A 23,881-nucleotide genomic window follows, 5' to 3' on the forward strand; every position below is an offset into this window, starting at 1 on the left:
TATATATATGTATGTATATATGTATGTATGTATGTATGTATACACACACACAACTAAACACAATATACATGTGTATGATGTGTACACATATGGTTGTATTAGAAGTACTAAACTCACAAAATAAGAATTTTAGTCAAAATTATGGATAAACCTATAAACTATTAGTATAATTCGTTATTTTCTTACTAGGCTTCCTATCAAACAACATACAGTAAACATGAGAGTGTCTTCTTGTGATAAGTTCCAAACCCTCACTGAGCACTTTTCATAAACACTTGCATGCAAACTCTCAAGATCGTATTTTATAGTAAGATCCATAATATACACCATAAACGTTAAAGACAATTAGATCAGTTCTAGAAGGAAATAGTAAAAAGAGCTTACTGATCAAAATTTAAAACTTCATATGTTCATCAAAATACATTTTCACAAAATAAACCTCACTGAGGACTTCAAACACTTCACATGCAACTCCACATGTTCAGTTCCAACAAAATTAAATCGCGGTACAAAAACATCAACGTACACTTTTCTCAATAAATAAGCCATAAACAAATCAAATGAAGAAATTAAAAAAACACCAAATACGTAACAAAAAAAGTAAGAACTTAGTGTTTGCAAAGGTGGCTCGAACACAAAATTGATATGTCATTTCCAAGAGATGTGTGTCTATGGGAATGCAAGAGAAAGTTAGAGACCAAAAAAATAATAATGAAAGAGATATAGAGAATACGATAGGAACGGTGGTGGTTGAAGGGAAGAACAGATCATGTTTTAACCTTGTCTTCATATTCATTACTTGCATCTTTACATTTTTCGGGCTCCAATTCTCCGCAACATCTATGGTAAAAATCACATTGGTGGAATGTCGCCTACTAAATTCATAAGTTCATATCATAAAATGAACAAATAAACATTTGATAAAAGACACATGTATTAAAAACGTAAGTAACTAAAAGTCTAAAACAATGACGTGCACCTTATCCCATTTCCATGGTTCAAGAACCATAATAGCATTTACTCAAATATGTGAGACTTATAGCCATTCTCATGTATATGTTAACCATCCAAATATCAAAAGTTTTTGACCTAATGGTAAGGAGTGATCATCTCAAATGAGAGGTTATGGGTTCAAATCTTGTAGGAGATATAATTGATATTTAGGAATAGTTTTAGATAGTTTATGATTTAAAAAACTTTGATGATATTTAGGAACAGTTTTAGATAGTTTATGATTTAAAAAAAATTTGAAAAACCATAAACTGTATAACATATAAACACAAACACACATTATTGAATACCTGTGAAATTGAACATACATACTACTATTTATTTATAGAAAATACTTGATGAATCTAACTAAGAATTCAATCCGTCGTTATGAATTGTAGCTCCTTATCAAAAGTATATACTTTTCCTTTCATCATTTTTGCCACGACACTCATTTCCTTGTAATGTATAGTTTTTGTGACACTTTCATTTTCCATCGCCTCTAAATTGTTGTCATTTGGGGACCAAAGTTTGAACCCATTCAGACCTCCATCGTTCCATGAAACACTCACAGTTACATTCCCACGAGCCTTCAGACCTTTCACCGATCCACTCCCCCATTTATCTCTAGGAAGTGCCGGAAGCAAGTAAATATCATTCACGGTGCTTTGGATCACCATCTCTGCTATAGCCGCACTGAAACTGTACACCAAAAAGTATAGTTTCATTTTCTCCAATCAGACATCATTTATCCATTCAGCAGTTTATTAATTACAAATTATTTGGCAAACACAAGTAAAATATGGTATTTTGTAATTACCCGAAGTTGCCATCGATTTGGAAAGGCGGATGTGCGGTGAATAAATTACTATAAAGTCCACCTTCATAGTTGGCTTCCTTTTCAGGGTCAACTAAGTCAAACAAATGTTTGATCATTCGGTATGCATGGTCACTGTTGTGAAGTCGGGCCCACGAAACCGCTTTCCATGTAGTTGACCACCCAGGACCCTCCTCTCCTTTTTAAATAAAAATGTTGAATCACGTAAATAATGTTTGATATTTATAAATTTATAATAACATAGGATTACGTTTTCACCTTTTTACTAACATAATTAGTAATTACCAACCATTTCTCGAAATTACTTTTTCCATTACATCATAGTTCACTACATATTTTAATTTCTTTGCGAGAAGTTTTTCTTTGAGTATTTTTTTATGTGAAAAGTTGACTAAATACAAAAAAACAAAGGGTTTTTATTTTTATTTTTTTTATAATTTTATTTTTATAAATGTTAAGAAAATATGGTTTAACACAGAGAAGGTCATGTTCAAGTTTCTATAAAGATTTTTTCTTTTCCAAATTTCAAGAAATATATGAAAAAAAATGGTTTTTCAATTAAAAAGACATTAACCCACAATCTTACTAGGACAAACCAAAAACATTGTCAAATTTTCCTGTGTTAGCCAATTTCAATATTTTTCTTTATTTGAAAAACTAAAATTATATCTTTGCAAAAATTGATGTCATTTTGCAATAAAAATTACTAAAATACCTTTTTCCCGGCTAAATTAGTTGGGCACTTTGTGATAAATATTGTTGACAAGATAATCATTTCATTATGATATTATGATATGACCTTCCTACTTTTTGCTTTTTTTTTTTTTTGGTTAGTTTATCATAAAATGTGATATAGTAGCACCTCTTTTATTAAGAGTGACATCAGCAGCTATACATAGATCCGGAGTTTTCTCAACAGTTATTGTATGCCCGGGAAACAGCCCAAATAGATGTGAAATATGGCGGTGATGCACATCTGGATCCTCAAAATCCTCCGCCCATTCCATAATCGAACCATCTTTACCAATTTTTGTTGGCTCAAGTCTCCCTTGAGACTCAACAACTTTCTTGATCAAATCATCTTCACCTTTTCCCAAAACCTGTTTGTTTCCAACCATTCATTTGTCACACAGTACAATCCATGACATGACAGAACAAGTTGTACTGTATTGTGTTATACCTGAGCAGCAGATACAATTGCAGAAAAGACTTCTCGAATGATAGACATGTCCATGGTGGTTGAATAGCTGACACTAGCGGGTTTACCATCAGGTGTAGTGAACATGTGTTCGGGTGAAGTTGATGGGTTAGTTTGAAGAAACCCTTCTTTCCCTTCAATCAACCAGTCCAAAAGAAAAGAAACACATCCTTCTAGCACCGGGTATGCTTTTGTTGCTAGAAAATCCTATTTTTTTAACAACCACAGTTAATGTTTATTTATGTGAAGATAGAAATTAGAGATGAAAAAAAATAAAAGAGGTTTTACTTTGTTCATTGTATAAGTATAATGTTCCCATAAATGGGTACAAAGCCATGCTCCACCCATGGGCCATAAAGCCCACACAGCTTCACCTCGATCAGGTGATGTTTTGGCCCATATATCCGATACCTGGTGTGCAACCCACCCGTTTGTCTCGTAGTTTACCTTTAACATAGGGTAAAATAGTCATTTCCTTTTTCTTTTTTTTTTTTGGTGCTTTTTATAATAAGAATATAGAAAGTTCAAAATCGTCTTACTGTTGCGGTTTTGGTTCCGTTTACAGAAAGTGATTCAATGTAATCGAACAAAGGCTCTTGGCATTCATGGAGGTTGCAGGAAAGTGAAGGCCAGTAATTCATTTGAAGATTGATGTTCAAGTGAGGTGCACCACTGAAAATATATATAAGACGATAAAAATGGTTTTAATTTCCATTTTGTAAACGGAAAGGTCGGATTCGGAATGGAATAGCTTACTCCCATGGTGGTGTGACTTTATCATTCCATATACCCTGAAGGTTTGCAGGCTGAGTTCCTGGTCTTGAACATGAAATAAGAAGATAACGACCGTATTGGAATAGCAACTCAATCAACGAAGGATCTTCATCTGTTTTGAAAGATCTCACCCTCTCTGATGTTGCCACCATGTTCTCTGTCACATCTTCTGAATCGGTTTTCGAAAGATCAATCGAGACACGATGAAAAAGTTTCTGATAATCATCTAAGTGACGAGCGTAAAGTTGTTCATATGAAAAATCCTTGACCGAATTTAAAGTATTCAAAGCCTCTGATGTAGGGTTCTTCGTAGAATCTGAAGGCTTAGTGAAAGGGCTTTCAAATGAAGATGATGCAGCTAAAAGTATGACACACCAATCACATCCTACGACCTTAATTTTGTTGTCTTCAGTAACAGTTATGGTGCCGATTCCATCGCTAATTCGCAAATCAAGGATAGCAGAAAACTTAATTGACTCAGCGTTATCGTCATTTTCGGCTCTTTCCATAACGATCTGATTTTGAGCATTCACAGATGAACGATGAGGTAGCTGGCTATTAAGAGATACAGTGAAAGACAAAGAACCTGATTTGTTTGCAGAAAATTTGGAGACGATGAGTTGATCAGGGAATGAGGCGAAATGTTCCCTCGTGAATTCAACTTCTCCAATGGAGTACCCGACTTTTACTGTAGCGGTGTTCAGGTCAAGCTCTCGTTGATACGTTGTCGTGTCGTAGGCAGCAGCAGTGTTGTCGAATTCGAGATTGATATCACCCACAAGCTGGAACGCCTGAGAGAGAAAGAGAAGAGAGATTAGATTGTATTTACATTCCAGTTATAAAAGGAAGGAAAGTTTGTGCATTAATTTAAAAAGTAAATGAAGAAACATACGGCGGAGGGTTCGCCGGATAATTCGACGGCGGCAGTAGTAGCTTCGGCATAGTTTCCGTCATCCACAAGTTTTCGGACCTCGGATAGTGCTTTTGGGGCATCTGGATTTGTGTAGTTACCTGGACTTCCTGTCCACAATGTATCATCTGACATAAACAAATGTACAGTTAGAGTATGGCTAGTTGGGAGTGGCCTCTCCGAAGAATAATGTTTTCCTAGTTAAAAAAATAAGTTAGGTATCAAACGTGCAAATTACTTTAAATCATAGGATCATTCATATAATTTACTCTATAAAATTTGTACCGTTACAAGATCAAAATTTGTACCGTTACAAGATTGCTCATTTGGTACGATACTACTAGCCAAACATGATGGCTACCAAATATATTGGTTACCGACTTTCTTTTTTCGGTTTGTAATATATTAGTTGGTTTTTCGTGGTATAATTTTGACAACCCTAAGAGAAAAAAGACTCTCTCTCTCTCTCTCTATCTCTCCAATGTTGGCTTACCAAACTAGACATCCCAAACTGGAGGGCCTTTGTATGTTGAGTTGACTCACCCATAACTTTATCACATTTATAAGAAATATTAAATATCTTATTACTTTTTATTCATACTAATCCTCTTACTCATTTAAGTAACGATATTTATCACATTAGTATATTAAAATATTATTAAATTTTATTAAATGAATATAAATTGTTACACGTATCACCATTTAATTGGGTATGATGATTTGTAATAATAAAAATCCTACATTTTATTCATATTAATCCTCCTACTCATTTAAATTATATCATATGTCACATTAATATATTAAAATATCATTAAATTTTATTAAATTGTTACATGTCACAATTTAAAAATAAAAAAGTCATTTAATACAAATAAATAACTTCAAGTTAGGAGGCAAGTTTGTATTCATAAAATGAGTAAATTATAGTTTTCGTCCCTATAGTTTGGTTAGATTTTTACTTTGAGTCCAACAACCTTTGAACATTTTTCTAGATGCATCCATGTAGTTTCAAGAAATTTCACTACACATCTTTACTCCAATTAAAAAGACCATATTAACCTCATTTTTTAATTTTTTCTTTTCTTTTATATATATATATATATATATATATATATATATATATATATATATATATATATATATATATATATATTGTTTAATTTTTTATATGTCTTTACTTACATTTTATTCTATTTATTTATATTTTTTATTATTTGTATTTTATTTAACATTATTTCGAATATAAAGTTTAATGGTTTTTACATTTTGTCCGTTTATATTTTTTTGAATAATTTTTTCTACATTTTTGACGTGTTGTTTGAATACATTTTAAATTTTTTTTTGATGTTTTGTTTGTTTATACTTTTTAAATAATTGATTTGTAAAAAAATTTAAAAAATCGTTAAATGTTGATATTATTAGTATAGATTAGATAGAAAATTATGATTTTTTAATACGATTAATAGATTGGCTAAACGAAATTCGAAAATGGATTTCAAGTTATATAATGGCTAATTATAAACCGTATAACTCGAAAACATTGACACTTGTGTTTGAGTTATAGGAATTATGGTTAACATTTGTCATTCGGACGAAATGTAAAAAAAATTGCAAAACTAAAAAATATAAACTTAAAGCCATTGATACTCGTTTCGAATTCTGGTTAACCTATACAATAACCCTATTAAAATAAATAATTTTTTTTACCTAATATGTTAATCATAATTACATTTAACAAACTATTTTATAATTTTTATACAAAAAATATTTATAGAAAGCTTTATAAAAATATCAAAAAAAAAAAAAATAATAAAAAAACATTAAAAATATATATTCGAACCGAACATTAAAAAAAACTAGAAAAATTATACAAAAAAAAGCGTCAAAAAAATATAAACGACCAAATATAAAAAACATTATATATATATATATATATATATATATATATATATATATATATATATATATATATATATATATATATATATATATATATATAGTGGTAGGATCAAATTAGAACACCAAAAAGGTTGAAAACGCGAGAACAAAGTATATTTATTTGTGATTCCATGTATTAATTTGTGGAAAAATGATAGATTTTTACACCTTTAATTTCAAATGAAGAGAAAAATCATATTCATGTTGATTGTACATAAAAATTTATCATTTCTCCACAATTAAATACATGGAATCACAAATGAATATACATGTTCTTACGTTCTCAACCTTTTAGGTGTTCTCATTTGATAATTTCCATATATATGTTATATATATATATATATATATATATATATATATATATATATATATATATATATATATATATATATATTCGAATAAAATTTCAAAAAAATATATATAAATCATAAAAATTATAAATATATAAAATAAAATGTAAGCGAAAAAATATAAAAAAATAAATAATTAATATATATATATATATATATATATATATATATATATATATAAGAAAAATACAAAAGTAATGGCTAAATTATATATATATATATATATATATATATATATATATATATATATATATAAGAAAAATACAAAAGTAATGGCTAAATTGTCTTTTTTAAATGGACTAAGGATATATACTGTAATTTTTTTAAAACCATAAAGATGCATATTGTCAAATTTTCAAAGTTTGGAATGAAAATGCAAATATAACTAAACCACAGGGACCAAAACTGTAATTTACTCTAATAAAATTTTAATGTTATATATATATATATATATATATATATATATATATATATATATATATTATCGACATTATATGTAGTAGTAATGAATAATATAACACTATGGTTAGTATTATAATATGCAGCAACACTATATTTGGTATTAAATTTAGTGTGGGGTTGAAATAACTTAATATAACATTACTTTAATATAACATTAATTGAATTTTAATATAGGTTAGAGATGGTCTAAAGATAACCAAATGATTCTACCAAAAGACCTTGCGAATCACAATGACAATGCTAAGTAGGATTTATTCTTGCTATACTTGAAAGTTTATTTTCAAAAACAAGTGGGTGTTGATTTTTTGAAAGAACCCTGAAAGTGCATTACCACATTGGTCAACAATTACCGCTGATTCTAGCTAATGTTTTGCTAACTTTTGGAACCAATTTGACCTGGTTAATCACATAGTTCATTGTTTTCATGAAGCACATAAACCACATTGGATGTGCTTATTTTAACATTATTTTAACATGTATGACACCTTCTAATGTCTCAATGGTTTAGATGGCAAATTGTTATTGGAAATTATTTTTTAAAAATAATTGATTTTTTTAAATTTTGAATTCAATATATTATAATAATATACTAATTTTGATTTATTATTATTATTATTATTATTATTATTATTATTATTATTATTTACCTTATATTAATATTAATAATTATTGTTATTAATATTATTCAAAATTTTAGTAACATTTTTTTTTATCATAATTTGTATTTTGAAAAATCATTACAATGGTAATAATTATTTGTTATTGTCATTTTTTATTAATAAGAAGTTATCAAACTACAAGTTTTGAAACTAGCCCACTTAGCTAATACAAGATGTTTTTTATAAAGATTTTTCTAATAAGACACTACTACACAATGGACCTTCACCTACGAAAATTACCCACAAACAAAATCCATGGGTAATTACCCACACATTTGCCACAGATTTTCCACGACTTAAAAAACCCTAATTTACAAAGTATATCTTACGGATGACACACAGATTACCCATAAAAAGAAATCTGTGGAAAATCCGTGGGAACAATATCATCATCACAGTTAGTGCTTAGGGTTTAGTATTTACAAAGTATTTCTCACGTCAAGAAACTAGGGAAAAACGTATGGAAGAACTTTGGAGTAAATTCATGCCAAACAATTAGTGCTTAGGGTTTAGTATTTATAGGTTTTGGTATTTGAAACTTCCCATAGATTAAGTTTATGGATTTGGGAATTGAAACTTTTGTGGATTTGATATTTGACACTAGATTAAGTTTATGGATTTAGTTGAAACTTTGTTGGTCATATTATATTTTTTCAAATTAGCTGCAAAAATTTGGATTTTATGCAATTTCTAAATATATAACATTTGAAATATGTTATGTTACCCACAAACTATCCACGAAATCACCCAAAAAGAATATTTGTGAAAAATTAATGGGTAAACAATTCTGTAGAAAATATGTGGGTAAACATCCATGAAAAATCTGTGGGTAACAGAGCCGTGAAAAAAATGTGGGAAATCTTTTTGTGGATACTCCGTGGGTAATTTAATCGTGGATAAGTTGTGGGTAACTTTGTCGTGGATAAACTGTGGGTAAATTTGTGGGTAAACTGTTTGTGGTAAATCTGTGGGTTAATATGTCTATGAATAATCAATGAGTAATTCAGAGGGCAATCCGTGTGAAAACATTACCCACGAGCTTTTTCCCACGAATCTAGTTTCGTGGACAATCCGTGGGTGAAGTTGTTGTAGTGAGAAGATCTTGTACTAACTTGTGGTTTTAATAAAAAAAAAATTAAGAAATGATCAAATTCATATTAGTTTTTTTATAGTGTTTTTTTTTTTTTTTTTTTCTCTCTCTAAATACACATATTTAAATAGCTTTTACCAAATAAAAAATATTGACATACTATTACTTAAAAATATATTCATATTTCTTGGGATTTCATTGATTTAAAATAATGTAATTCTAAAACATTATGAGAAACCAAACACGTAGTTAGTAAAGTAATTGCCTATTACTCAATAGAAGAATTTCTATTGATTCCTTCATAATAATTAACCAAATACACCAAAGGTGTTATACGAAATCCTTTTTAGTTTATTATGAATTTATAGACCTACACATCTTTAGAAAATACATCTAGATTTTTTAACAAGTTTAAATAAACCTTTAATGTGATTTGATCTAACCATTTGTATCTTTCAACTAGTTAAACTGGTTTAACCCCTCGGCCCTTGTTTCTTTTGGTTAGCTGAAGTTAGTTTGGAACACAAAAGAGTAAAGAAAAATATAAACCTCTCGGTTAAACATGTTTATTTGAAAATGAAATAAATACCCCAAATATTTCATTATTTGTTTATACTAAGTGTGAATTCTAATTCAAAAGAAGAAATATTGATAATCAGTGTTACTGAAATAAGTAATAGATAATAATAATAATAATAATAATAATAATAATAATAATAATAATAATAATAATAATAATAATAATGACAATAACATTAACAATGACAATAATAGTAAAATGATAATAATAATAATAATAATAATAATAATAATAATAATAATAATAGAAGTATGGTTAATGTCATTAGTTCAGTTTAGTAATATTTAAAAAAAAAATCTGTTATAAATAAGTTTAAAGATTTTAATTTGGTTTTCAAAAAGAATAATATCGATATTATAAATATATAATAATATATATTTAAATAATATTAAACAGGATTAATTATAATTTTGGACATATTTATTATATTTTGAAAAACAATGTAATTTATACCCTAAAAAATAGGTTTATTTAGCATAACCATTATAGTAATTGGTTTTATTGGAAAGAAAAATCATTATTTTGCAAACAAATTATAAAAAAACAGGCATTACTTTTTCTTTTTATTATATTTTATTGTTAGATAATTTCCAGTAAAAAAATATATGCAATCCAACGGTATCAATAGTGTTAAAAAGCTGTTATTTAATAATTTCTATTTTAATAAAGTTAAAAGTAATAATGAATTTAATATTAGTTTAGCATTCATTATGCTTAATTAATCTAAAATTAACTTAATTTGCCAATTTTTCAATCTCGATCACTATTATTATTTCAAAATGAAAGCACATCTTTGTACAAGTCTTTTTCTTTACATGCACTTCTGTTACAAAATAAATATGATGGATTCAATTTGTAACTAGCAAAAAAGAAAAAATAAAATGTAAAATGGTATTTATTATTAATTGAAATTACCACTCTGATCAAAAAATATTTGGACTAGTTAGTATTACCTGTCTAAAACTTTTATTTTGTTGAGGTTTTGGTCTAATTTTTTGGAAAATATTTAATTTGACAGATTTGGACTATATAAATTTGTATTAAAGTCTTGGGCAAAATATAACGTATAAATAACATAATAAACTTATAGTAGCATGTAAAAATATATAAGTTTGTTACTGGATTTTATTAAAAACTTCAAAAAAATTTAAATAATTTATTTTATAAAATCACTGGTAAACCCTACATAAAACAATCTTAGGACAAAAAACGCCTACTCAACCCCATCTGATTTCAAATCTAAATTAAATTCTCTATTGGTAATGAAAAAATACTGCTAACACAAGACAAACGTGTATGATATATATATATGTATTCGCTGTCTAATTGTCTTTTAGATACCAATGATTAAATTTAAAGCTACACGACTAAAAGAAAATGTTATTTGAGATATAAATTATTTTATTAAATAAAAGATTATTTTATTGTAGGGGTCATAAGTTTGTAATTCCCCACCGAAACGCGTTACTGTAAGTTTATCAAAAATTATCTAAAGGTATAGAAATTTTAAATTTATGAAAAAAACTTTATGATGTTATCAATGAACCATGTCAATTAGTTTTTTTTTTTTAAAAAAAAAAAAAAACCTAATCTACCGATCAAATCCTGTATAACATGCTATACTTTATAGTTTATACTCATTAAAAACAACTGAATCATCGAATCAAAAGTTATCTATATCCCAAAATTTCATTACCAGCATTAGCGGTGTAGATAAAGGAGTTTAAAACACACAAATGCTTGAGCTCGATCTCAGCTCGTTTAAAATTCATGGGGTTCGAGCTCGAGTTTGGCTCATTTCGAGTTTTGTTCAAAGCTCGAGATGGATTCGTGGAGGATTTAAAATGCTTGAGCTTAGTGGCGGAGACAATGCAGGGACTAGCCGGTGCTTTGCCCCCCTCATTTCCGTTTATTATAGTTTTGTATTACACTACAAAATAAACCGACATTGGACTATTATATAAAGCCCAACTGCCACCTTATTTATTTTAATTGAGAAATATGAGTGTATTAACAAAAACAATTTCTTATTGTTTTAAAACTACTTTAATTAACCACATTAGTTATTGTCTTGATGTTCGGGCGACTTTGATAAATAAACTTAAGAAGTTTAGGTTGAAGATAAAAGTTCAAATTCCATAGTCAATAAATAGGTAACATTTACTATTTTTACTAATTTATCTTTTGCTTATCTATATAAATTTGTAATTAATAATATTATAATGATTGGTAATTTAGTTGCCCTTTAGTTTATTATAATCTTAGGATAAATCATAAGCAAAAATACCACTATTGATTTTCTTTTCAAACGAAAAGGACCTATAACTACATGTTGTCATTGATAATTGTGAAAATACATATTCACAATACTATGAATGATGATTTTCTTAAATATTGTCCGATTCTTAATATTGAGATAGAGAGAAAGAAAGAGTGATTGTCGATAATTATAGATGATTTCTATTCTATGAAGCAAAATACGACATTTTTACTATTTTTTAATTATATTATTCTAACATCGAGCATATTGTATCTTTGTTCTAACTAGTTACTTTAATACCAAAATGTCAATGTGTAAGAATAAGTGCTTATGATCATTATTTGGATGATTTTTTTTTTCTTTATCAAATATCTCTTTCAATTTAAATGACTTTAATATGTTGTTCTCATATAAAAATGTTTTAATATATTTAAGCCCCTTTTATCTCGAATGAGATGAAACTCTTGCTCAAGCTCGTTTAATAAATGAGCCTGAAACTCACTACAAACTCAGTTCGAGCTCGTTTAAGTGTTTAAATGAGTATCTGAATCCTAATTATGATACAACTTTGGAGAGAATCCAGACCAGTATCCAAATTTTCATCATAACAGATATTTGACCAAACCATAATAGATTTGAAGACGTTTAAATCTATGATATCAATAAGAATAAGAAACAGGTAATAAAGTTGAGAGTGTAGTGTTCGTACCATTGAGATTGATAGTTTCAGAATAAACACCACCCCAAATCATTCCACCAAGACGCCCATTGCCAATCGGAAAACCATCTGTCCAATACTTAGCTTCTTCCTTGGATATAACCTTCAAAACTTTCTTCTCATCTTCAACCACTCCACCGACACCTTCATCTTCCATTTTCACACACCTGCACACACACACTAATGCTGTATGGTTGATCTATTAATGGAAAATGTGGTGAAAAGGGACAGGAAAGTCAGCAGAGGGCGGCCGAGGATGGGGAATCGGAGGGCCAAGCTATTTAATGATGACAGGCTCTAACAACAATGGCGTTTATCGCGTGTGTGTGTGTGTGTGGGACCTTTGTGTACTGATTTCTTCCAGCATATATGCGCCATCAATCATGGGTTTCGCGTTTACTCATAAGATTGGTATCTTATATCCTTCCTTCACGTTTTAATCCTAAACACTCTATCGTTTTATTCCATACTTAATAAATATGCTTTGGACGAAATTACCCTCAGGGATAGCTCTCTGGAGTTTTTCTACTTGATGTTGAAGGCCCGTATTTCATTTCCCATTTTACAATCCTATTTTAGTTGGCGTTGTAGTGTTGCCTTCATTTTGTATTTTGATTTTGCTCATTTCTGGCCAGCTTGGTTTTGATTTTCTTGATGCATTTTGCTGTTAAAAAAAATAGAAAAATGAGGTTAAAATTCCCTAATTATTTCTACGAAGTAAGATCAATTACAAAAGATGCTTCTTGAAAATCGTAATTTTTATTTTTTAAATTTAATGCTATCTATTGGAAACGCTGCTAGAAAAATAAAAAGATTTTTAATGAATGATGAATTACAATGAACACTAAGGGGCTATTTGTTTTTTTTTTTTTTTTTAATATCTGTTTAACCACTTTTGTCTGCGTCGTGCAGACAACGCGCAAACATATGTCCTCGCAAAAAATTTGTTTTTTGGAAGTGTACAGATCAAAAATCGTTGTGCGAGGTCTTCCTGGCGCAGACATGGACCACTGTCTTCAAAAGTCTCCTGACATCATTTTAACCTAAACAAAAGGGCCATCGTGTAGGTTTTTTTTTTTTTTTTTTTTTTTTTTTTTGCTGAAAATACATTTTTAATGTTTATGATATGAAATTAAGTTTCAAAATTTAATTTATTTCAACAGCTGCAGACGTTAAAAACAAACAGTCTTCTTATTGCAGATTGCAGACATTTGGTCCACCTCTTATGCTGTAGAAGCTTGTAGATGTGTTCCGCAGACTGCAAAAATTTTGGCTTCAAAAAAACAATCAACACCTAATTTCATGACAGACAAAGAAGTTTGTCATTATATCTATCATGTTAATTATTGTCAAACAAAAAATACATGCTACATTATTCAAATATGTTTGTAATCGTTAAAAAAAATCTTTAGCTTTATATTTTCAAATTATGGGTTCAAAACATAGTCATGGGCGGTCTTGGGTTTTATTAAGCGTTTCCATCTGTAACGCCCATGTTTCTGGGCTTCTCATTAATAGCGATGTAAATGTCTAGGTTAACCTTTGTAATCCGTCTTGAAATAATAAAGATGTATTATTTGAGTATTATATGTTTTGTGCTTAGTTGTGTGACTTAAATGAATTAAGGATAAAAATAAGCGTCAAAATGAAATGTTAGATAATCCTGATATCTATGAAGGATGTGGTAGTGGTCGTGATCCGAATATATAAAGAATGATGAAATCCGAGTTATAACGAAGAAGTTATGACCTGTCGAAGTTTCGCAACAGAACCGACACGATAGTGAATGACGTAAAATACAAATTTAAGATAGAGCGATATCTAGCCTTAGTAATTTAAACAAAAGTCGTAGAATACGTTAAACCGAGAGCGTACATAAAAAGAACACCCATATCTGACTTCATATGAGGAAGTTATGATTTTTCGAAGTTTTAGCTTAGCAGTAGACAACCCGAAGTTCGAATAAAGACAGACGAAAACGGAATTCGGATGAAGGAGTTATGAATTTTGAACGGAGTTTTCCTGTCCCGGCCTACTAAAAATAATATATTTATAATATATTAAAAATAAAGTCAAAATTAGCCAACGAAGTCTAAACGATAGTTGTAGAGCATAATCTCACCTATGTGTGGATATAAAGAATGTCGAAAACGGAGCTCGTATGCAAAAGTTATGAATTTCTGAAGTTCGGGGCGTGAACCCCAAGGCTGTGTCAGAGCTCACGAGATGAACATGTGCAGTTCACGAGGTGAGCATTAGTGGATCACGAGGTGAATAAATGATGGACGTATTCCAAGGCAAGTGGCTATGACGAACGCAATGACGTATCGAGCTCACGAGGTGAGCCTAACTCATGAGGTGAATATTAGAAACTCACGAGGTGAACCCATAAAATTCACCCTATAAATAAAAATCAAGGGTCAGCCAAGTTTGGTTGCTCATCTCTTACTCTCCCACTCCCGATACTCTCTCTAAGCCCTATTTTAACCCCCGAAGCCCCGGTATCATCCCGAGACCCGAAGCGAGTCCCGAAGCCCGAAGATCCCGCGAAGAAAAGAGTTTCTAAGCCGAAGCTCTGCCCGCGAGAAGCCTGGTGTGTGAAGTGATCTAGGTTTCACCGAAGAATACTACTCTTAGAGTCGTAGTGCTGTGCGATCATCTTCTGATCAAGTGAGTGTATATTCCTTTTCTTCTAACACATAGATATAAAGTATCTCCGAGTAAATACGTGCTATGTGTATATAGATATATATTATTTGTTACTTGGAATAAATCTGTATATTTGGAACGAGTATTAAATGAATATCTTATCAGTTTTTAAGTTGCATATGTATGCATATGTATATTGTTATCTACAAAATGTTGGTTAGAACTTGGGTAGATAGTTGATGTGTGATAAACTGATGAGAGGCCTCAATGTTGTTGATGTTGACCTAGTCATCTAGCGGAGTATGGATGATGACCATGGACTTTCTAGACAGTCCTGTGGAACGCTAGCAGTTCATAACCTATAGGTGTTGTGAACGATGTGTTCATCGGTGTACTCTATCCCCATCATGGTTGCCTTTAGGACATCTATTGCTGAGGAAACCCCTTGTAGTAATGTCCATCCAAATGAAAATCCTAGATTAGGTCCCTTGTAATTGATGTTGTTTTAGGGACGTAAAGTGAGGATAACGGGAATGGGTAATTGGATTATTGTTGATTGGTGAAATTAAATATAATTATTTATTATGGGTTGAAAACCCTATATGCTCACCAGGCTCCCAAGCCTGACTCACTCAGTTTATTTGTATTACAGGAAGTGACGCGAGAGCATAAGATGGATGAATCATCAAATTGTTTTGTTTATGAGCCTGTATATGTATATAACTATTGTATGGCATGTAATATGTTGTTTATGCTTTTGGTCTGTTTATCAGAACATGAAATCCCGAATATTGTTATATAATGAAAATGCATCTCTTTGATGAAATGCTTTGATAAACTTTATTTTATCATATTTTGTTTTGGGAAAAATTCCGCAACTCTTTTAAATCAAAAGGATTTACTCTGAAATTATTTTAAAAGCATAAATGAAACCGGTCTTTTCTGGCCGTGATTTTGGGGATGTCATAGTTGGTATCAGAGTATTAGTTTAAGCGAACTAGGAATTTGTAGGATTTCTAGACTTAAATTTAGAATGTTAAGTGGAGATTGTGAGATGTGTGTCTGTTATATTGTAGACACGATCACTAGTTTATTTTAGGAAAGATGCCTAAAATGCTTTTATGTGCTAAATATTATATGTTGCCATATATGATATTAGTTGTTTAGATCTACGGTTTGTTGCCAACTGGATCTGGAGACCTTATGTGTTTAGGATTCTAAGTGTATGACGGCGGTATTAGAACTAGCATGTAAACGTTTCGGAGTAATAAGGATGATTTGAATATCTATCGTGAATGAGGATCTAATTTCACCTTATTTGATGTATAGATAAAAAATGGTGAGAACAAGAAGTGTAGTTGGAAACGTGGACGAAAACAGGAATCAAATACATGTAATAGAGCAAGTAGTTGTTACAGCAGCAACACCTGAGCCAGTGACAATGGTTGGGGTGCAAGCCATGATTGAGGCTATGTTAGTCGAACAAAGGGAAGAAATGTGACAGATGTTGCATGATAATAGGGACGAACCTATCATGCCCATTGAGGAACCTGAATTGATTCCCAAGCAATCGGATGAAGGGAACAATAGTCGTATTGTGAGTCAAGTTGGGACTCAAGGAGAACGAAGGAAAGACCCGAAAAAGGGAAGCAACAAGGATGGGTGAATGCATAAGAATTTCTTGGGCGCCAAGCCGCTAAGTCTTTTTGGAAGCCCAAAGTCTATTGAGATTATGGATTGGATCTCCGAAATGGAGATGGTGTTTGAAAGTTGTGACTATAGCAACAAACAGAATACTGTCTTTGCAGTTAGATAACTGAAGACCAGAGTCTTGAGATTGTGGAAATTGTTGGCAGATACTATGCCACGAGGATAAGCCCTGAAAATGTCATGGGAGGAGTTATTGGAACAATTAAGGGTGCAGTATTGTTCAGAGATAGATCTGATTGATATGAACAATGAGTTCCAAAACTTAAAGAAGAGGAGAATGAGCATAGACGACTATGCTACTGCATTCACTGAGAAAATGAAGTTATTTCCATACCTTGTACCAACAGGACTCTCCAAGATTGAGAGGTTCGCTAATGGACTGCCCGCCGACTTTGGCCCGACAGTCAAGATGGCAACCACTCTGAAAACAGCTATTCGAGCAACTAAGAATGTGGAGGCCCAACAGAAAGAAAAGGGTCTGGAAAGGATAGCGGTTGGTGAAAAGAGGAAGTTCGATGGACCTTCGGGGTCCAACAAGAAAAACAATTTCTCGAAGTCTAGTTCAAGAGGAGGAGGAGGCGAAGCGAAATGGTGCGACAAATGTAATACGAAGCGTCATGGTAAATGTGAGGTAGTGGCCACATGTTTTAAATGTGGAAAGCTAGGGCACTATGCCAACGAATGCACCCTCACTAAGAAAGTTTGCTATGGTTGCTGTGAGGAGGGTCACATCTCGAGGGATTGCCCAAAGAAGGAGGAAGCTAGACCTAATATTTTGCCAAAGCCCAAGGCGAGAGCATTCCAGATAACACTCGAAGCTGCTAAAGATGAAGCTAATATCGCTTCAGGTACCTTTCTTGTAAACGAATTATCTGCCCAAATTTTATTTGATTATGGAGCTAACTACTCCTTTATTTCGCATGAATTTGGTAGAAAACTAGCTTTGCCTGTTGATAGACTAGATAATGCCTTATTAGTCGAAGTTGCTAGTGGCAAGTTTGTACTTGTTGGTCATCATATGAAAAACATCTTAATTGACTTGAATGTGAATAAGTTCCACGAGAAATTATTACTTATCGAACTAAACGGTTTCGACGTCGTGCTAGGAATGGATTGGCTTAGCGCCAATGATGCCAAAATACTATGCAAGAAGAAGATTGTAAAAGTAAACCCGCCAGGGAAAGAGTCGTTTATGGTGTATGGAGATAAACGAAGAGTAAATTCTGGAATCATTTCATTGATGAAAGCCAGAAAGTGTTTGGCCAAAGGATGTACATCGTATCTAACATTCGTAATTGATGCTAAGAAAGAGAAGAAGGAGGTGTAGAGCATTCTGGTGGTGTGTGATTATCCGGAAGTGTTTCCTGAAGATCTTCCTGGATTACCGCCTGATCGGCAAGTAGAATTTCGTATTGACTTGTTACCCGGTACGACGCCTACAGCAAAAGCACCTTACCGATTAGCACCAATGGAGATGAAAGAGCTGATGATGCCACTTCATGAGTTACTGGACAAAGGTTTCGTTAGAACTAGTTCATCACCCTGGGGAGCTCCGGTGTTATTCGTGAAGAAAAAAGATGGAAGCATAAGAATGTGCATCGATTACAGAGAGCTGAGCAAGACTACAATAAAGAATAGATATTCGTTGCCGAGGATTGATGACCTGTTCGATCAACTTCAAGGCTCAAGTTATTTTTCAAAGATCGATCTGGGATTGGATATCATCAGCTGAAGGTGAAAGAGCAGGATATACAGTAGCCAGGTAATAAGGTGTTAAATTGTTTTTTTCATTACTTTTGGTCTTGTACTTTTAATCTAGATTAGTTTTTACCAGTTTTGCAAAAGTCGTTAGGCATTCATAGGATGGTCAATTCAGGGAGTACTAGATTGGGTAATTTATAAGTAAATTAGTTTTAAAAAAATTATATATTTAATAAATATTATAAGTTTATTAAAATTTATAAAAACAAAACAAATGATTTAATAAATAACTAAATATATGATCTATGTTAAATTAATTAGTCAATAATTATAGTTTATTTGTAAAAAGTCAGAAATCCTGAGCTTGACTTAGTTTTTCCAAGTTTGACAGAGTTCGTTGAATTGGATTGCTCCGAGTTGGACCGAGTTTGATATATTCTGATTTTTACAACACCTATTTTTACCAAAACAAAATGAACACCATCAATGCAAAAATACTAACCATGAATTTGTGGTTGTGGTTCCCAAAACACTTCATTTAAATACAATATCTAATACCTATATTCTTAATCAGCCGTAAGAAGAAAATAAAACAAATAGAGTGTGAACAATCAATAATCATTTCTTGTTGAAAAGAGTGACATTAGAAGTGAGTGTTATATTATAGACTAAAATGATCGTAATGTTTTTGTTCAAAACGAAGAAGGGGGACATATTGGACGTAACCACTCCCTTGGTTGGGGGTTATGCCGCCCCGCCTTTCGATCGATACACAGTTGAGGAGGCCGATCACGAACACTATAGGTGTGGGAGCGACCCTGATCTGGGAAGGCTAAGACGACGCCTCACATATGGGTAGCAAGAGGGCGCTTATGCCCCGATGGTGGGGCCTTATGGGGAAAGGCCCAGCCCAATAGGTACAACACACCCCCCACTTCAAGTGCACCTCTATATCAACTGAATAACTCCTATACATTTTTCAAATGAAGCTCATGAGTTTATTAATCAACCATGAACAATTATATTTTTTTTCGTATTGTGTGTTGATCTAAGCAAGGAACCATTGCTGATATTTTTCTTTGTTCTACACCAAGCTCGCAAATGATTAAAATGTTTGTATTTAGTCATATTATTTAGATACTTGATCTCGATCCCAAGAATAAAAAGTATGGGCGTTGGTGATGAGTGTTAGGACAACATCACCCAAAAGTGCATAAAAGAACGAACAGAAAGAAAATTGGTTGAGGCTTGTGTTAAACATAGTTTCCTTAAAACAAATCCACCCTATATGGATGTTTGCTTTATACGATACAACAGCGGAAAGCGATCAAGATCACATGAACCCTGACAAAGTCCGGAAAATACATTGGTTGCAGAAGTAGAAAGAAACAAAAGTAGAACTGGAAGAGAGAAAGAGACGATTCGATCATCTGGTGTTAGCCAATTAGTGAGAGAGATGCAATATTTATACTACAAAATGTAACCGATATGATTATTTTGAAATCGTAACTGTAAGGAATTAAATGGACCAATTAATCAAGAAATCAAAACCGAAATCTGTCAGTAATGGCTTTTAATTTCAGGTTTATAACTGTTAAATGAAAAGAAATTAATTACAAAAAGGTCCTTGAACTTTTCTGGTCGACTGGTGGTGGATTCGTGTAACGACCATGTTTCGAGGCTAAACATTGATGCGATGATTTAATAGTCTAGTTCAACCGTTGTAACCTATTTTAAGGTAATAAGGATGAATTACTTGAATATTATGTGAATTATGTGCTTTTATGTAATTATATAATTATTTGTAAAGATATAATAAAAATAGGCATAAGAAATAAAACGTTAGACAAGCCCAAAATCTCTGAAGAAATTTGTAGTGGTTGTGACAAGGATTATGGGGATATAAAGAACGCCGAAATCCGAGTTATAACAAAGAAGTTATGACATGTTGAAGTTTTGCGACAGAACCGGCACGACACTGCGTGTTGTAAAAAGTGAGTTTACGATGAAGTCCGTTTTAGCCTTAGCGATCTAAACGAAAGTCGTATTATTCGCTAAACTGAGAGCGTGCATAAAAAGAACGCCCAAATCTGACTTCATATGAAAAAGTTATGATTTTTCTAAGTTTCAGTTTAACAATGATATTAGATCGAACGGTTTTTGGACGACACAATCTAAACGAGAATTGAAGGTATCATTAATAGTAGCTCAACGGTAAAAAGACAGACGAAAACAGACATCGGATGAAGAAGTTAAAAAATTTTAACAGACTTTCCTATCTCGGCCTGTTAAAAATATAACTTTAAAAATAAATTGAAAATTAGCCGACAGAAAGAACATCAAAAACAGAGCTTGTATGCGAAAGTTATGAAATTTTGAAGCCGGGATGACAATTTGCGAGCTGTCCGAGGAACGCCCCACGTTCTCGCATCACTTGGTCTCGGGTCGGCCACGATAACCCATCGGACTTCGGACATCTGTCAGTACAAACGCGCAGCGTATTCCGGTGTGCCTTGTGTCCAAGGTACGCCCCGCGTACCCTCACAGGAACGCCGCGTGTAGCCAACAGCCCCTCGTCTATAAATTGGATGCGAGCCATCCCGTATTTTCAAACTTTTTACACCTTCTTTCTCTCTCTGCTCTCCCTCTCTCTCTCTCTCTCTCTCTCTCCAGACACCCTAAACCACCCCGAGTCCTAGGGAACCTCCCTAGCATTTGTAACACCCCCCTCTGGCACGTATCACAATATTGTCCGCTTTGGGCCACTCGACACGAGGACTTCCCAGGGGGTCACCCATCCCGGTACTACTCCCGCCCGAGCACGCTTAACTGCAGAGTTCTTATGGGATCTGCTGCCCTCACGGCTTTAAAACACGTTGTGACAAGGAAGGTATCCACACCCCTTATAAGGAGATGCTTAGTTCTCCTTCCCAGCCGATGTAGGATCAGGTGCAACCCACCTTCACCCCCCATTATAGGGTTCGACGTCCCTGTCGAACACATCGACCCGTGCCCTGGCTTTGATACCATTTGTAACACCCCCCTCTGGCACGTATCACAATATTGTCCGCTTTGGGCCACTCGGCACGAGGACTTCCCAGGGAGTACTACCAGGATGGGTGACCCCCTGGGAAGTCCTCGTGCCGAGTGGCCCAAAGCGGATAATATTGTGATACGTGCCAGAGGGGGTGTTACAAATGGTATCAGAGCCAGGGCACGGGTCGATGTGTTCGACAGGGACGTCGAACCCTATAATGGGGGGTGAAGGTGGGTTGCACCTGATCCCACATCGGCTGGGAAGGAGAACGAAACATTTCCTTATAAAGGGGTGTGGATACCTTCCTTGTCACAACGCGTTTTAAAGCCGTGAGGGCAGCAGATCCCATAAGAACTCTGCAGTTAAGCGTGCTCGGGCGAGAGTTGTACCGGGATGGGTGACCCCCTGGGAAGTCCTCGTGTCGAGTGGCCCAAAGCGGACAATATTGTGATACGTGCCAGAGGGGGGTGTTACAAATGGTATCAGAGCTAGGGCACGGGTTGATGTGTTCAACAGGGACGTCGAACCCTATAATGGGGGGTGAAGGTGGGGTTGCACCTGATCCCACATCGGTTGGGAAGGAGAACTAAGCATTCCTTATAAGGGGTGTGGATACCTTCCCTATCACAACGCGTTTTAAAGCCGTGAGGGCAGCAGATCCCATAGGAACTTTGCAGTTAAGCGTGCTCGGGCGGGAGTAGTACCGGGATGGGTGACCCCCTGGGAAGTCCTCGTGCCGAGTGGCCCAAAGCGGACAATATTGTGATACGTGCCAGAGGGGGGTGTTAGAGTCAACTTTCAATTGACCCGACTCGCCGAGTTGGCTCTCCAACTCGTCGAGTCCCTATCAGACGATTGTCCGGAGTCCCTGCTTCTACTCGTCGAGTTAGGCTATGACTCGACGAGTTCATCTTCTAGACTGACGTTCAACCTCTTCATCCTACTCGCCGAGTTGTATGAACAACTCGTCGAGTTCATCTTCATCCGAAGAACACTTATGCTAAGACAAGACTCGCCGAGTCAGGGCATTGACTCGCCGAGTCCTAACATGGGTGAGTTCAGCCCCCATTCACCCCCAGAGCTCCCAACCCTCGTCCTAAGCTTGTTTCTTGTGTAGTTTAGGCTCTTGTGTGCATTCTTGAAGGTTTTGAGGCAAGAAGGGGGAAGGAGATCAAGAGAAAGGAGAGCCATCCAAGCATCATTGTGTTTTTTAGCTGTATCATTGAGGTATATCTCGTTTTTCCCCTGTTTCTATGCTTAAGATTTCATTTAAGACACTCTTGAGCAATTCCTCAAGCTTGTTTGTGCTTAATGTTTTGTAATAAGTGGATTGGCCTTTAGATCTAGGCAAGATTGAGCTCCAGGAGCTCAGATCTGTTAGCTTTATGGCCCCATGTGGCTTGTTCATCCTAGATCTACCCTTTTGAGGCATTTTGAACCCTAAAATCCATATTAGTGAGTATCCACACGTAAAGTTGGAAACTTTACGTGTGATTTGTGTCCTAGAAGTCCAGATCTATGAATGGCATGAACTGAAATCGAGTAAATCGGTGTATTTGGTGGATGCATGGCGACGACTCGGCGAGTCGTATAGGTGACTCGGCGAGTCTAGTCGCGAGTCACCGAATTGGTCCCTTCATGATGTATCGAGTTGAGCCGTGAGTCACAGGGGGTGATGTTCGGCCTTGTAACGACCCAAATTTTCATGTTCAAAAATTTCATTTTAAAATATTACTTTAGAGAACATTAATAAATAAAAACATTGTTTGATTACACCATGACACATCGCAATCCACGTTTTAAAAGTCAAACCATACATCCCATCAAATATCAGAGTACAATCCCAGTAAATGTCGTAAATGCGGAAACCGAAGAGTGTGTGTATGACGTGCCGCTACCGCGCCGACTCCTTCCCCTTCGGTGCAGAGGTACCTGAAAACAAAACTGTAAACGTAAGCACAAAGCTTAGTGAGTTCCCCCAACGTACCACATACCATGCAAACACATAACATAAATA

At 33.6% G+C, this 23,881-nt stretch overlaps 1 protein-coding gene across 1 annotated transcript; it reads right to left on the reverse strand.

The window, feature by feature from the left end:
- Positions 1-1,274: 1,274 nt before the first annotated feature.
- LOC145047371 (alpha-L-fucosidase 2-like) lies at positions 1,275-13,115 on the reverse strand. The gene is made up of 9 exons (XM_078995627.1): positions 12,759-13,115; positions 4,693-4,838; positions 3,783-4,591; positions 3,566-3,698; positions 3,315-3,473; positions 3,009-3,233; positions 2,691-2,928; positions 1,811-2,006; positions 1,275-1,692 (listed from the first exon to the last, which is right to left on the reverse strand). The coding sequence occupies exons 1-9, from the start codon at positions 12,922-12,924 to the stop codon at positions 1,368-1,370; spliced, it is 2,397 nt and encodes a 798-aa protein (XP_078851753.1). The 5' UTR covers positions 12,925-13,115; the 3' UTR covers positions 1,275-1,367.
- Between the last annotated feature and the right edge of the window lie 10,766 nt (positions 13,116-23,881).

The sequence above is a fragment of the Lactuca saligna genome, chromosome 5 (genome assembly GCF_052625555.1).
Source record: "Lactuca saligna cultivar CGN05327 chromosome 5, ASM5262555v1, whole genome shotgun sequence".
Taxonomy (NCBI): Eukaryota; Viridiplantae; Streptophyta; class Magnoliopsida; order Asterales; family Asteraceae; genus Lactuca; species Lactuca saligna.

Bases quoted from the DNA above. Each gene is read 5' to 3' on its own strand.
- LOC145047371 (XM_078995627.1), bottom strand. From the start codon at position 12,924: ATGGAAGATGAAGGTGTCGGTGGAGTGGTTGAAGATGAGAAGAAAGTT. The intron at 3,699-3,782 runs GTAAGCTATTCC...ATATATTTTCAG, and splicing joins AAAGTCACACCACCATGGGA to TGGTGCACCTCACTTGAACA. The intron at 2,007-2,690 runs GTGCTACTATAT...TTATTTAAAAAG, and splicing joins TGTCACTCTTAATAAAAGAG to GAGAGGAGGGTCCTGGGTGG.